The sequence below is a fragment of the Panulirus ornatus genome, chromosome 56 (genome assembly GCF_036320965.1).
Source record: "Panulirus ornatus isolate Po-2019 chromosome 56, ASM3632096v1, whole genome shotgun sequence".
In the NCBI taxonomy this organism is placed as follows: domain Eukaryota; kingdom Metazoa; phylum Arthropoda; class Malacostraca; order Decapoda; family Palinuridae; genus Panulirus; species Panulirus ornatus.
In genome coordinates this window covers 12,358,338-12,375,539 of record NC_092279.1, presented here as the reverse complement: position 1 = coordinate 12,375,539, position 17,202 = coordinate 12,358,338, and the positions used below count along the sequence as shown (strand labels likewise).

At 39.8% G+C, this 17,202-nt stretch overlaps 1 protein-coding gene across 4 annotated transcripts in view; it reads right to left on the bottom strand.

Annotated features, from left to right (window-relative positions):
* The window catches only part of Syx1A (Syntaxin 1A), a 339,980-nt gene that overhangs the window by 10,583 nt on the left and 312,195 nt on the right, over nucleotides 1-17,202 (bottom strand). For 2 of the 4 annotated variants that reach the window (XM_071693836.1, XM_071693839.1), the window contains exon 9: nucleotides 15,539-15,638. In XM_071693836.1, the coding sequence (XP_071549937.1) occupies nucleotides 15,558-15,638 (81 nt within the window). In that variant the 3' untranslated portion in view covers nucleotides 15,539-15,557. Of the gene's footprint in view, nucleotides 1-15,534; nucleotides 15,639-16,717; nucleotides 16,867-17,202 lie in introns of all 4 variants that reach the window. The other 2 variants (XR_011716756.1, XM_071693838.1) reach the window with 2 other exon arrangements.

Here is a 17,202-nt window from a genome sequence, read left to right as displayed (position 1 = left end):
AGGGTAAAATTGGAGTACATGGGGTGTTCAGTGTTGTAAATGGAAATGGTGAAGAGCTTGTGGATTTGTGTGTTGAAGAAGGATTGGGAATACCTGGTTTAAAAAGTGAGATATATATAAGTATACATATGTGAGTAGGAGAGATGGTTATTGGATTATGTGTTAAGTGATAGGTGTGTAAAAGAGAGACCTTTGGATGTTAATATGCTGTGAGGGGCAGCTGGAGGGGAGGAGAGTGGGCAAGGAATGGGATGTATTTTAGGGAAGCAGTGATGGCATGCGCAAAAGATGCATGTGGCATGAGAAAGGTGGGAGGTGGGCAGATTAGAAAGGGTAGTGAGTGGTGAGATGAAAAAGTAAGGTTGTTAGTGAAGGAGAAAAAAGAGGCATTTGGATGATACTTGCAGGGAAATAGTGCAAATGACTGGGAAATGTATAAAAGAAAGTGGCAGGAGGTCAAGAGAAAGGTGCAAGAGGTGAAAAAGAGGGCAAATGAGAGTTGGGGTGAGAGCTTCTCAATAAATTTTAGGGAGAATAAAAAAAAGATGTTTTGGAAGGAGGTAAATAACGTGCATAAGACAAGAACAAATGGGAACATTGCTGAAAGGGGCAAGTTGGGAGGTAATAACAGGTTGAGATGAAGTGAGAAGGAGATGGAGTGAGTATTTTGAAGGTATGTTAAATGAGTTTGATGATAAAGTGGCAGATATAAGGTGCTTTGGTCAAGGTGGTGTGCAAAGTGAGAGGGTCAGGGAGAATGGTTTATTAAACAGAGAAGAAGTAGTGAAAGCTTTGCGGAAGATGAAATCCAGCAAAGAAATGTTGCCTTTGTTGTCTTTTCCTAGCGCTACCTCGCTAGGAAAAGACATATATATATATATATATATATATATATATATATATATATATATATTTTTGTTTTTTGTTTTTTATTTTTTTTGCTTTGTCGCTGTCTCCCGCGTTTGCGAGGTAGCGCAAGGAAACAGACGAAAAAAATGGCCCAACCCACCCCCATACACATGTATATACATACGTCCACACACGCAAAATATACATACCTACACAGCTTTCCATGGTTTACCCCAGACGCTTCACATGCCCCGATTCAATCCACTGACAGCACGTCAACCCCGGTATACCACATCGCTCCAATTCACTCTATTCCTTGCCCTCCTTTCACCCTCCTGCATGTTCAGGCCCCGATCACACAAAATCTTTTTCACTCCATCTTTCCACCTCCAATTTGGTCTCCCTCTTCTCCTCATTCCCTCCACCTCCGACACATATATCCTCTTGGTCAATCTTTCCTCACTCATTCTCTCCATGTGCCCAAACCATTTCAAAACACCCTCTTCTGCTCTCTCAACCACGCTCTTTTTATTTCCACACATCTCTCTTACCCTTACGTTACTTACTCGGTCAAACCACCTCACACCACACATTGTTCTCAAACATCTCATTTCCAGCACATCCATCCTCCTGTGCACAACTCTATCCATAGCCCACGCCTCGCAACCATACAACATTGTTGGAACCACTATTCCTTCAAACATACTCATTTTTGCTTTCCGAGATAATGTTCTCGACTTCCACACATTCTTCAAGGCTCCCAGAATTTTCGCCCCCTCCCCCACCCTATGATCCACTTCCGCTTCCATGGTTCCATCCGCTGCCAGATCCACTCCCAGATATCTAAAACACTTCACTTCCTCCAGTTTTTCTCCATTCAAACTCACCTCCCAATTCACTTGACCCTCAACCCTACTGTACCTAATAACCTTGCTCTTATTCACATTTACTCTTAACTTTCTTCTTTCACACACTTTACCAAACTCAGTCACCAGCTTCTGCAGTTTCTCACATGAATCAGCCACCAGCGCTGTATCATCAGCGAACAACAACTGACTCACTTCCCAAGCTCTCTCATCCCCAACAGACTTCATACTTGCCCCTCTGTCCAAAACTCTTGCATTCACCTCCCTAACAACCCCATCCATAAACAAATTAAACAACCATGGAGACATCACACACCCCTGCCGCAAACCTACATTCACTGAGAACCAATCACTTTCCTCTCTTCCTACACGTACACATGCCTTACATCCTCGATAAAAACTTTTCACTGCTTCTAACAACTTGCCTCCCACACCATATATTCTTAATACCTTCCACAGAGCATCTCTATCAACTCTATCATATGCCTTCTCCAGATCCATAAATGCTACATACAAATCCATTTGCTTTTCTAAGTATTTCTCACATACATTCTTCAAAGCAAACCCCTGATCCACACATCCTCTACCACTTCTGAAACCACACTGCTCTTCCCCAATCTGATGCTCTGTACATGCTTTCACCCTCTCAATCAATACCCTCCCATATAATTTACCAGGAATACTCAACAAACTTATACCTCTGTAATTTGAGCACTCACTCTTATCCCCTTTGCCTTTGTACAATGGCACTATGCACGCATTCCGCCAATCCTCAGGCACCTCACCGTGAGTCATACATACATTAAATAACCTTACCAACCAGTCAACAATACAGTCACCCCCTTTTTTGATAAATTCCACTGCAATACCATCCAAACCTGCTGCCTTGCCGGCTTTCATCTTCCGCAAAGCTTTTACTACCTCTATTCTGTTTATATATATATATGTTTATATATATATATATATATATATATATATATATATATATATATATATATATATATATATATATATATATGTACGTGTAGGAAGAGAGGAAAGTGATTGGTTCTCAGTGAATGTAGGTTTGCGGCAGGGGTGTGTGATGTCTCCATGGTTGTTTAATTTGTTTATGGATGGGGTTGTTAGGGAGGTAAATGCAAGAGTCCTGGAAAGAGGGGCAAGTATGAAGTCTGTTGGGGATGAGAGAGCTTGGGAAGTGAGTCAGTTGTTGTTCGCTGATGATACAGCGCTGGTGGCTGATTCATGTGAGAAACTGCAGAAGCTGGTGACTGAGTTTGGTAAAGTGTGTGGAAGAAGAAAGTTAAGAGTGAATGTGAATAAGAGCAAGGTTATTAGGTACAGTAGGGTTGAGGGTCAAGTCAATTGGGAGGTGAGTTTGAATGGAGAAAAACTGGAGGAAGTGAAGTGTTTTAGATATCTGGGAGTGGATCAGTCAGCGGATGGAACCATGGAAGCGGAAGTGGATCATAGGGTGGGGGAGGGGGCGAAAATTTTGGGAGCCTTGAAAAATGTGTGGAAGTCGAGAACATTATCTCGGAAAGCAAAAATGGGTATGTTTGAAGGAATAGTGGTTCCAACAATGTTGTATGGTTGCGAGGTGTGGGCTGTGGATGGAGTTGTGCGCAGGAGGATGGATGTGCTGGAAATGAGATGTTTGAGGACAATGTGTGGTGTGAGGTGGTTTGATCGAGTAAGTAACGTAAGGGTAAGAGAGATGTGTGGAAATAAAAAGAGCGTGGTTGAGAGAGCAGAAGAGGGTGTTTTGAAATGGTTTGGGCACATGGAGAGAATGAGTGAGGAAAGATTGACCAAGAGGATATATGTGTCGGAGGTGGAGGGAACGAGGAGAAGAGGGAGACCAAATTGGAGGTGGAAAGATGGAGTGAAAAAGATTTTGTGTGATCGGGGCCTGAACATGCAGGAGGGTGTAAGGAGGGCAAGGAATAGAGTGAATTGGAGCGATGTGGTATACAGGGGTTGACGTGCTGTCAGTGGAGTGAATCAAGGCATGTGAAGCGTCTGGGGTAAACCATGGAAAGCTGTGTAGGTATGTATATTTGCGTGTGTGGACGTGTGTATGTACATGTGTATGGGGAGGGAGGGGGGTTGGGCCATTTCTTTCGTCTGTTTCCTTGCGCTACCTCGCAAACGCGGGAGACAGCGACAAAGTATAAAAAAAAAAAAAAAAAAAATATATATATATATATATATATATATGTATATATATATATATATATATATATATATATATATATATATATATATATATATATCTTTTTTCTTTTCTTTCAAACTATTCGCCATTTCCCGCATTAGCGAGGTAGCGTTAAGAACAGAGGACTGGGCCTTGAGGGAATACCCTCACCTGGCCCAATTCTCTGTTCCTTCTTTTGGAAAATTAAAAAAAAAAAAAAAAATGAAAGGGGAGGATTTCCAGCCCCCCGCTCCCTCCCCTTTTAGTCGCCTTCTACGACACGCAGGGAAGTATTGTGGGAAGTATTGTGGGAAGTATTCTTTCTCCCCTATCCCCAGGGATATATATATATATATATATATATATATATATATATATATATATATATATATATATATATATATATATATATATATTTTATATATATATATATATATATATATATATATATATATATATATATATATATATATATATATATATATATATTTTATATATATATATATATATATATATATATATATATATATATATATATATATATATATATATATATATATATATATTATTATTATTATTTTTTTATTATACTTTGTCGTTGTCTCCCGCGTTTGCGAGGTAGCGCAAGGAAACAGACGAAAGAAATGGCCCAACCCCCCCCATACACATGTATATACATACGTCCACACACGCAAATATACATACCTACACAGCTTTCCATGGCTTACCCCAGACGCTTCACATGCCCTGCTTCAATCCACTGACAGCACGTCAACCCCGGTATACCACATCGCTCCAATTCACTCTATTCCTTGCCCTCCTTTCACCTTCCTGCATGTTCAGGCCCCGATCACACAAAATCTTTTTCACTCCATCTTTCCACCTCCAATTTGGTCTCCCTCTTCTCCTTGTTCCCTCCACCTCCGACACATATATCCTCTTGGTCAATCTTTCCTCACTCATCCTCTCCATGTGCCCAAACCACTTCAAAACACCCTCCTCTGCTCTCTCAACCACGCTCTTTCTATTTCCACACATCTCTCTTACCCTTACGTTACTCACTCGATCAAACCACCTCACACCACACATTGTCCTCAAACATCTCATTTCCAGCACATCCATCCTCCTGCGCACAACTCTATCCATAGCCCACGCCTCGCAACCATACAACATTGTTGGAACCACTATTCCTTCAAACATACCCATTTTTGCTTTCCGAGGTAATGTTCTCGACTTCCACACACATATATATATATATATATATATATATATATATATATATATTTGGATGTTAATGTGCTAATAGGTGCAACTGCTGGGATGTCTGATCATTATCTTGTGGAGGTGAAGGTGAAGATTTGTAGAGGTTTTCAGAAGAGGGAATGTTGAGGTGAAGAGAATGGTGAGAGTAAGGGAGCTTGGGAAGGAGACTTGTGTGAAGAAGTACCAGGAGAGACTGAGTGCAGAATGGAAAGAGGTGAGAACAAAGGAGGTAAGGGGAGTGGGGGAGGAATGGGATGTATTTAGGGAAGCAATGATGGCTTGTGCAAAAGATGCTTGTGGCATGAGAAGCATAGGAGGTGGGCAGAATAGAACGGGTAGTGAGTGGTGGAATGAAGAAGTAAGATTATTAGTGAAAGAGAAGAGAGGCATATGAATGATATTAGTAGGAAAATAGTGTATATGACTGGGAGATGTATAAAAGAAAGAGGCAGGAGGTTAAGAGAAAGGTGCAAGAGGTGAAAAAGTGGGCAAATGAGAGTTGGGGTGACAGTATCATTAAATTTTAGGGAGCATAAAAAGATTTTTGGAAGGAGGTAAATAAAGTACGTAAGACAAGAGAACAAATGGGAACATTGGGTAAGGGAGCTAAAGCGGAGGTAATAACAAGTAGTGGTGATGTGAGAAGGAGATGGAGTGAGTACTTTGAAGGTTTGTTGAATGTGTTAGGTGATAGAGTGGCAGATATAAAGTGCTTTCGTCAAGGTGGTGTGAGAAGTGAGAGGGTCAGGGAGAATGATTTGGTAAACAGAGAAGAGGTAGTGAAACGTTTGCGGAAGATGGTTGGTGAGGATATTCATTGTCTGTATGACTTATGGTGAAGTGCCTGAGGATTGGTGGAATGCATGTATAGTGCCACTGTACAAAGGCAAAGGGGATAAAGGTGAGTGTTCAAAGTACAGAGGTATAAGTTTGTTGAGTATTTCTGGGAAATTGTATGGGTGGGTATTGATTGAGAGGGTGAAGGCATGTACAGAGTATCAGATTGGGGAAGAGCAATGTGGTTTCAGAAGTGGTAGAGGATGTGTGGATCAGGTGTTTGCTTTGAAAAATGTATGTGAGAAATACTCAGAAAAACAAATGAATTTGTATGTAGTATTTATGAATCTGGAGAAGGCATATGATAGAGTTGATAGAGATGTTCTGTGGAAGGTATTAAGAGTATATGGTGTGGGAGGCAAGTTGCTAGAAGCAGTGAAAAGTTTTTATTGAGGATGTAAGGCATGTGTACGAGTAGGAAGAGGAAAGTTGTTAGTCCTTAGTGAATGTCAGTTTGTGGCAGGGGTGCGTGATGTCTCCATGGTTGTTTAATTTGTTTATGGATGGGGTTGTTAGGGAGGTGAATGCAAGGGTTTTGGAGAGTGGGCAAGTATACAGTCTGTTGCAGATGAGAGGGCTTGGGAAGTGAGTCAGTTGTTGTTCGCTGATGATACAGCACTGGTGGCTGATTCAGGTGAGAAACTGCAGAAGCTGGTGACTGAGTTTGGTCAAATGTGTGAAAGAAGAAAGCCGAGATTAAATGTGAATAATAGCAAGGTTATTAGGTACAGTAGGGTTGAGGGACAAGTCAATTAGGAGGTAAGTTTGAATGGAGATAAACTGGAGGAAGTGAAATGTTTTAGATATCTGGGAGTGGATTTGGCAGCGGATGGAACCATGGAAGTGGAAGTGAGTTACAGGGAGGGGGAGGGGGCAAAAGTTCTAGGAACTTTGAAAAATGTTTGGAAGGCGAGAACGTTATCTCAGAAAGCAAAAATGGGTATGTTTGAAGGCATAGTGGTTCCAACAATATTATGTGGTTGCGAGGCATGGGCTATTATAGATAGGGTTGTGCAAAGGAGGGTGGATGTGTTGGAAATGAGATGTTCGAGGACAATATGTGGTGTGAGGTGGTTTGATCGAGTAAGTAATGAAAGGGTAAGAGAGATGTGTGGTAATAAAAAGAGTGTGATTGAGAAAGCAGAAGAGGGTGTATTGAAATGGTTTGGTAACATGGAGAGAATGAGTGAGGAAAGATTGACAAAGAGGATATATGTGTCAGAGGTGGAGGGAACGAGGAGAAGGGAGAGACCAAATTGGAGATGGAAGGATGGAGAGAAAAAGATTTTGAACGATTGGGGCCTAAACATGCAGGAGGGTGATAGGGGTGCAAGGAATAGAGTGAATTGGAACAATGTCGTAAACCAGAGTCGATGTGCTGTCAATGGATTGAACCAGGGCATGTGAAGCGTCTAGCGTAAACCATGGAAAGTTTTGTGGTGCCTGGATGTGGAAAGGGAGCTGTGGTTTCGGTGCATTATACATGACAGCTAGAGACTTGAGTGTGAACAAATGTGGCCTTTGTTGTCTTTTCCTTGCGCTACCTCACACATGTGCAGGGGGAGGGGGCTGTCATTTCATGTGTGGCGGGGTGGCGATGGGAATGAATAAAGGCAGTGAGTATGAATTATGTACATATATATATATATATATATATATATATATATATATATATATATATATGGATACGTTGATATGTATAGGTATGTATATAAGCTTGTGTGGACGAGTATGTATATATATGTGTATGTGGGTGGGTTGGGCCATTCTTTCATCTGTTTCCTTGCGCTACCTTGCTAACGCGGGAGACAGCAACAAAGTATAATAACAATAATAATAATATTATAATATATATATATATATATATATATATATATATATATATATATATATATATATATATATATATATATATCCCTGGGGATAGGGGAGAAAGAATACTTCCCACGTATTCCCTGCGTGTCGTAGAAGGCGACTAAAAGGGGAGGGAGCGGGGGGCTGGAAATCCTCCCCTCTCGTTTTTTTTAATTTTCCAAAAGAAGGAACAGAGAATTGGGCCAGGTGAGGGTATTCCCTCAAAGGCCCAGTCCTCTGTTCTTAACGCTACCTCGCTAATGCGGGAAATGGCGAATAGTTTGAAATAAAAAGAAAAAATATAAATATATATATATATATATATATATATATATTTTTTTTTTTTTTTTTTTATACTTTGTCGCTGTCTCCCGCGTTTGCGAGGTAGCACAAGGAAACAGACGAAAGAAATGGCCCAACCCCCCCCCATACACATGTACATACACACGTCCACACACGCAAATATACATACCTACACAGCTTTCCATGGTTTACCCCAGACGCTTCACATGCCTTGATTCAATCCACTGACAGCACGTCAACCCCTGTATACCACATCGCTCCAATTCACTCTATTCCTTGCCCTCCTTTCACCCTCCTGCATGTTTAGGCCCCGATCACACAAAATCTTTTTCACTCCATCTTTCCACCTCCAATTTGGTCTCCCTCTTCTCCTCGTTCCCTCCACCTCCGACACATATATCCTCTTGGTCAATCTTTCCTCACTCATTCTCTCCATGTGCCCAAACCATTTCAAAACACCCTCTTCTGCTCTCTCAACCACGCTCTTTTTATTTCCACACATCTCTCTTACCCTTACGTTACTTACTCGATCAAACCACCTCACACCACACATTTTCCTCAAACATCTCATTTCCAGCACATCCATCCTCCTGCGCACATCTCTATCCATAGCCCACGCCTCGCAACCATACAACATTGTTGGAACCACTATTCCTTCAAACATACCCATTTTTGCTTTCCGAGATAATGTTCTCGACTTCCACACATTTTTCAAGGCTCCCAAAATTTTCGCCCCCTCCCCCACCCTATGATCCACTTCCGCTTCCATGGTTCCATATATATATATATATATATATATATATATATATATATTTATTTTTATTTATTTTGCTTTGTCGCTGTCTCCCGCGTTTGCGAGGTAGCGCAAGGAAACAGATGAAAGAAATGGCCCAACCCACCCCCATACACGTGTATATACATACACGTCCACACACGCAAATATACATACCTATACATCTCAATGTACACATATATATACACACACAGCCACATACATATATACCCATGCACACAATTCACACTGTCTGCCTTTATTCAATTCCCATCGCCACCTCGCCACACATGGAATACCATCCCCCTCCCCCGTCATGTGTGCGAGGTAGCGCTAGGAAAAGACAACAAAGGCCCCATTCGTTCACACTCAGTCTCTAGCTGTCATGCAATAATGCCCGAAACCACAGCTCCCTTTCCACATCCAGGCCCCACACAACTTTCCATGGTTTTCCCCAGATGCTTCACATGCCCTGATTCAATCCACTGACAGCACATCAACCCCGGTATACCACATCGATCCAATTCACTCTATTCCTTGCCCGCCTCCTGCATGTTCAGGCCCCGATCACTCAAAATCTTTTTCACTCCATCTTTCCACCTCCAATTTGGTCTCCCACTTCTCCTCGTTCCCTCCACCTCTGACACATATATCCTCTTGGTCAATCTTTCCTCACTCATTCTCTCCATGTGCCACAAACCATTTCAAAACACCCTCTTCTGCTCTCTCAACCACGCTCTTTTTATTTCCACACATCTCTCTTACCCTTACATTACTTACTCGATCAAACCACCTCACACCACACAATGTCCTCAAACATCTCATTTCCAGCACATCCACCCTCCTGCACACAACTCTATCCATAGCCCACGCCTCGCAACCATACAACATTGTTGGAACCACTATTCCTTCAAACATACCCATTTTTGCTTTCTGAGATAATGTTCTTGACTTCCAAACATTCTTCAAGGCTCCCAGGATTTTCGCCCCCTCCCCCACCCTATGATTCACTTCCGCTTCCATGGTTCCATCCGCTGCCAGATCCACTCCCAGATATCTAAAACACTTTACTTCCTCCAGTTTTTCTCCATTCAAACTTTCCTCCCAATTGACTTGACCCTCAACCCTACTGTACCTAATAACCTTGCTCTTATTCACATTTACTCTTAACTTTCTTCTTTCACACACTTTTCCAAATTCAGTCACCAGCTTCTGCAGTTTCTCACATGAATCAGCCACCAGTGCTGTATCATCAGCAAACAACAACTGACTCACTTCCCAAGCTCTCTCATCCACAACGGACTTCATACTTGCCCCTCTTTCCAAAACTCTTGCATTCACCTCCCTAACAACCCCATCCATAAACAAATTAAACAACCATGGAGACTTCACACACCCCTGCCGCAAACCTACATTCACTGAGAACCAATCACTTTCCTCTCTTCCTACACGTACACATGCCTTACATCCTCGATTAAAACTTTTCACTGCTTCTAACAACTTGCCTCCCACACCATATATTCTTAATACCTTCCACAGAGCATCTCTATCAACTCTATCATATGCCTTCTCCAGATCCATAAATGCTACATACAAATCCATTTGCTTTTCTAAGTATTTCTAAGTATATATATATATATATATATATATATATATATATATATATATATATATATATATATATATATATTCCCTGGGGATAGGGGAGAAAGAATACTTCCCACGTATTCCCTGCGTGTCGTAGAAGGCGACTAAAAGGGAAGGGAGCGGGGGGCTGGAAATCCTCCCCTCTCGTTTTTTTTTTTTTTTTTTTTTTTTTTTTTTTTTTTTTCCAAAAGAAGGAACAGAGAAGAGGGCCAGGTGAGGATATTCCCTCAAAGGCCCAGTCCTCTGTTCTTAACGCTACCTCGCTATCGCGGGAAATAGCGAATAGTATGAAAAAAAAAGAAAAAAAAAAAAATATATATATATATATATATATATATATATATATATATATATATATTTTTTTGCTTTGCCGCTGTCTCCCGCGTTTGCGAGGTAGCGCAAGGAAACAGACGAAAGAAATGGCCCAACCCACCCCCATACACAAGTATATACATACGTTCACACACGCCAATATACATACCTACACAGCTTTCCATGGTTTACCCCAGACGCTTCACATGCCTTGATTCAATCCACTGACAGCACGTCATATATATATATATATATATATATATGGAGAAAAACTGGAGGAAGTGAAGTGTTTTAGATATCTGGGAGTGGATCTGTCAGCGGATGGAACCATGGAAGCGGAAGTGGATCATAGGGTGGGGGAGGGGGCAAAAATTTTGGGAGCCTTGAAAAATGTGTGGAAGTCGAGAACATTATCTCGGAAAGCAAAAATGGGTATGTTTGAAGGAATAGTGGTTCCAACAATGTTGTATGGTTGCGAGGCGTGGGCTATGGATAGAGTTGTGCGCAGGAGGATGGATGTGCTGGAAATGAGATGTTTGAGGACAATGTGTGGTGTGAGGTGGTTTGATCGAGTAAGTAACGTAAGGGTAAGAGAGATGTGTGGAAATAAAAAGAGCGTGGTTGAGAGAGCAGAAGAGGGTGTTTTGAAATGGTTTGGGCACATGGAGAGAATGAGTGAGGAAAGATTGACCAAGAGGATATATGTGTCGGAGGTGGAGGGAACGAGGAGAAGAGGGAGACCAAATTGGAGGTGGAAAGATGGAGTGAAAAAGATTTTGTGTGATCGGGGCCTGAACATGCAGGAGGGTGTAAGGAGGGCAAGGAATAGAGTGAATTGGAGCGATGTGGTATACAGGGGTTGACGTGCTGTCAGTGGAGTGAATCAAGGCATGTGAGGCGTCTGGGGTGGACCATGGAAAGCTGTGTAGGTATGTATATTTGCGTGTGTGGACATGTGTATGTACATGTGTATGGGGGGGGGGGTTGGGCCATTTCTTTCGTCTGTTTCCTTGCGCTACCTCGCAAACGCGGGAGACAGCGACAAAGTATAAAAAAAAAAAAAAAAAAAAAATATATATATATATATATATATATATATATATATATATATATATAAAAGAACCATTATTTAAATGTTGTATGTCCACCTAATAAGTTTACTAAGAAAAAGATAAATCCTCATCAAAATTGCTATGAAGGTTCATCAGGTCCATGGGAGGTAAATTTATCCAATTTTCTCTTTTTTTCTTCACATTATCATCTTTTAACCACTTTTTTGCCTACTGTTGTTGGATATTTACCAAATTTAGTACGAAGGTTTGTTGGGTCCCAAAGGAGGTAAATTTGGTTCTTTAGATTTATGCTTATGCTTATGAAGTAGTAGCTTTTAAATGATGTTCACTTATTTTAAACAGTGTCTAGTACTATCTACAGTAATGGAAAATGTTAAGAAATTTTCATAGTCATGGCTCACAACTTTTTTGCTAAAGTTTGTGGAAAATACAGTGAGATATATTAAATCAATTTATTTCTATCTAAAGATTGTCAAATTACTCTGTCTATTCAATTTTGCCAACCTAAATGTAAGATTCCACTGATTTTCTACAGTCTGTCATCAAGTCAACCACATTTTCCAACAAAATAACTTTATCCCTGCATCTCTATTCAGTTGAAATTGACTTCAAAGCCTTACTTCCTAAAAACTGTTGAAAATGTCTGAAGGAGGAAAAAACAATCTTGAGCAGTGTATAGGAAAACAGAAAATGAGACAGAAGAAGAAAGAGCACCCATCTACACTGGAGTAATAGAGAAATAAATACTACTCAAAGATCACAAGAAAATGAAAAAGAAAGAATTAGAATTAGAAAGACTGACAATTCCAAGATCTTAAGAAACTTCTGAAATGAAAGCATCTAGGAAGGAAAGTAACAGAGTAAACAGTGCTACCTTAAGATTGCACAAAAATGAAGAAAATCAAGATTAGAAAGACTGAGAATTCAAAGATCTCACAAAAGTGGGAAAGAATAAATTAAGGTTAGAAAGAGAGAGAGAGAGATGTCTATCAAAGATCTCAAGAAAATAAAAAAAGAGAAGGTTAAAGGGGACAGACATGATCATCAAAGATCTCATGAGAGAGAAACTCAAGGTGAGACATTGAGACTTCAGACAGCTTAATAAATGAACAAGATAGAGCATTCAGTTGAAGTGTATTTTGGATACTGTATTTTGTACTGAAAAAGAAAGAATATTCTTCAACACATGTAGTCAACGTTTCATTATCTATCACAAAATTGATAAAGGAGGAAAGTACAGACTTTCTACAAAGTTGGAATTGGATATTCCATGTTGATAAGATGATACAACAAGAAACTGACTTTATAGCTGTTACAAAAGATGAAGAAATATTTCCATAGGAATGTTTTAGATAAAAGGAAAAAGCGAAGATAGAAAACTGTAAATGTACAGTCTAACCTTTTTTAAAAGATGAGCTACAAATCTACAGAATGCCCAGTCTGTGAATATCCTGAACTTGTTGCCACTTCAGAATGCAAGGGAACTGGGTGACTACCTGTTTCAGAAGCAGCTTAGTGATAAATAAGGTAGTCCTAGTAAACTTAAATTCTGACAAGAGAATTTTAGCATCTGGTCATCTGGCAAACAGCTAGGCACTTTGTTTCAATGGTTTGGCTTCCTTCTAAAAGTTGTCAAATCACCAATAATGATAACTATTTAGTGTAAAATGCATCAAAAGCACAAAAGCATGTAAGCACAGAAACACACTCATACAAAATGAATTTTCTCTCTACATGGGTAGTAGCTGGTAGGCAGCCAAAGACCAGGGTGGTATATTACCAGTACTACCCACTTGGGCATCGGAAGGGTTAGTGATGGATGCATAGTGAGACAGGATTCAGCTGCACTCTTCTGGCCCGTATAGCTGTCTTTTCTTTTTGCCTCAACCACATATGGACAATTGGCATTCTGTCCACAAACATGCAGTCTCTCTTTGTCACGCATAACACTTGACAACACCTACACAACTCATTCTTCAAACTTTAGATTTTTCTGTGGTGAGCAATATGCACTAGCCCTACTTTTTGGCAAAATGGTAGGAGCAACAAACAGAATTAGTAGGTCAGAACATTTAGGCAGGAGCATTAGGTAGAAGTAGTAGGTAGGAATTAGGCAGGGGCTTTAGGTAGCAATAGTCAGTGGGTACATAAGGAAGAAGCCCCTGCAAACACTGTGCTCGAGTTTCCCTCTACCAGCAGCCTGTAAAGGTTGAGGCATGAAAGGCTAAAAAGCGGAACTGGAGTTCACTAGTTATGGAGACTTTTGCTGCGGCCATCCCTCTGAGGGAGTTCCAGGATGCAACAAGCATCAGAGATAGATAGATGGAAAGATACTTAGACACATAACTTCTGCCCTAGAGCTACAAAGTACATGACACCATCATGATAATTGAAACCCTCCCTGTGTGCAAGATCCAGCTAAAAGTGTTTTTATTGCTGAACAAGCTTTCACTTTCAAATGTTTTAATGCACAGAAAGAGACAGAACTTGACTTCATATATCATTTAAGTTTAATCCTCCAGGAAGTATGTTGTTAACTAAAATCAAGTATCAAAGCTATGCACACTGAGCAATTAATCTACCTGTTTATCTATATCTCTGATGCTCATTCCCTCCAGGTATTCCCTTAAGGGGGTGGCCATAACAAAAGTCTCCATGGGTGATGAACTCCTGCACCATTTCTTAGCTTTAAGTGTCTCACCCTTAGGAGGCCTCTAGCCAAGGGCAACTCTAGCACTGAACAATTAACTCCACCTGTTATTTCTATGGTGTATTAAGAATTTATCATGATGAATGACAAATGAGAAACAAAAATCATCATTAATGATATCAAGGAATTTGCAAGAAAATATACAATATGCATGGGAAGCCATTGATACAATATAATAATATACATGTAGATACAATGTTACTATAAGACAGCACATGACATAATCTAAATCTAAAATCACATATTGAACACTATACAAAAAGAAGCATAAATTTAATTAGAATTATAGCAACAATGTAAAGGAGAAAACATCATGTTTTCTTAAAATATGATATGGCTACTTGTGTCAGACTTAACAGAAACACTCAAGAAAGTGCATAATATAAAACAAATTTCAAAAAAGGTCAACTTACCTTGTATGATGGAGGATAATGTGACTTATGATCCATAAATATGTATTACATTAAACTTGGCAGACAGATGTATATATTATAATATCGAAAATATAAAAAAATAATTGCTGGGGACTTTCTCAAATATCTTAAATTCCCCTTTCATTTTAGAACAATAAAACATAAATGCAACCAACAACTACCACAATCACAAAACATTGTGGTTTAAGATACTAGAAAAGTCTCTGTAAATATATATATATATATATATATATATATATATAATTAGACCCTTTGGTAATTCAATGAAATGAACTTTGATAAATTCCATTTTGTTTCAAAAAGAAAATTTTTCCAATAGAAATAATCAGGTATACTAATGCATAGGATCTAATGTAAATACAAGCTACATTTACTCTTCTAGCAGAATCATGAAATATAACCCTTGATCTTACATACTTACAAGATGATTGAGGGCTGAGTTACAAGCCGAAGTAACCTCCTATGGTGGATGCGAGCACCACGCATAGTACTGCCACACACACCATGATCATGATCTTCTTCTGCAAGGGGTGCACAGGCACATTGCTCATTAAAATCATAAAAAAGGCAGGTACAGGCATAAGACAAACCTTCATGAAGGTTAGAAAGTCACCACCCCTCTACTGAGGCCTCGTTAAGCAGATTGTATATACTATTGGACTACCTTAGACTGGGACAGTGGAACCCATGCACCTGCTGCAATAACAGTGTTTGTCCTGGGGATCACTGGTTGTGGACTAAAAATATTAAGAAAGAAAGAGAAAAAACTTTCCATGTGCCAAGCTGGATCATGCCTGAGTTAACTATTACTAACTGTTACTATGACAAGAAACTAAATGACAACTGGGTCATTAAAACTCGAGACATAAAACACAAACTTGGCCCATCAACCACTTCATTCAATTTCTTTCTTAAAATCTTTATCCCACACCAAAGGCATTCCAGGAAGGTGGCCTCACAAGGGAAAAAGACATAGAAGGCCAAGTAGAGAACTAGAAATTTGAAGCTTGTATCATGCCATGAAGAGTAAAAATAAAAAACTGCCAGTGAAGTGTGAAACAGTCTTCAATAGCAGTTCTGCAACAGGAATATTAGAATGAAGAATAAAATTTAGCAATAAAAGTCTAATCATAATCAAAAAGATTTTCATCCTGTCATAATAGGACCTCAGAATTTTGAAATCTGATTGCTTTATGACAACTGAAGACACACAGGATGAGCCTGGGAATATCCCAGTGTTCCTGTAAAGATTCTTGCAGGGATACAGAGAGCTGAATAACATCCAAACACCACTTTACAAGCTGGATCATACTCGACAAAACTGGACTACGTAAAAAATATTGATCATAGCATTTTTATTCTATACTCATCACTATTATTATGCTATCATTTTTGATAAAAAGGACTAACACTGCAGAATAAATTTTTAAAAAGGGACCAGCACCTAAGTGGTGTTAAAGAATAATGTCCTGAGAGAGAGAGAACTAGAGGAGAAGTAGGGAACCTTTCACATGCTGGATGGCTGGACACTGCAGAGAGGGCACTTTGCAAAACCACTCAGTTTTCATTCCCTGCAGAGAGGCTAAAGACATATACTCACTGGGGGCTTGTTACCAGTAGAGGGTAGTAGAGTTATTAATTTAGTTACAACGAAGCAGTAGAAGGTTAGATTAGGCCCAGGTAGGAGGCGCCGCTGAGACTCAGGACAACACACAGAACCGACACACACACCATGATCATAATCTTCTTCTGCAGATGTGTGGGGGCAAAACACATATTAGAACAGAAGGGAGGGAGGTCCCAGTGTCCCAGACTGGTCTCATATATATACACACACACACACACACACACACACACACACACACACACACACACACAAACATACACACACACACACACACACACACACACACACACACACACAAACACACACACACAAACACACACACAAACACACACACACAAACACACACACATAAATATATATATATATATATATATATATATATATATATATATATATATATATATATATATATATATATATATGTGTGTGTGTGTGTATGTATGTGTGTGTGTGTGTGT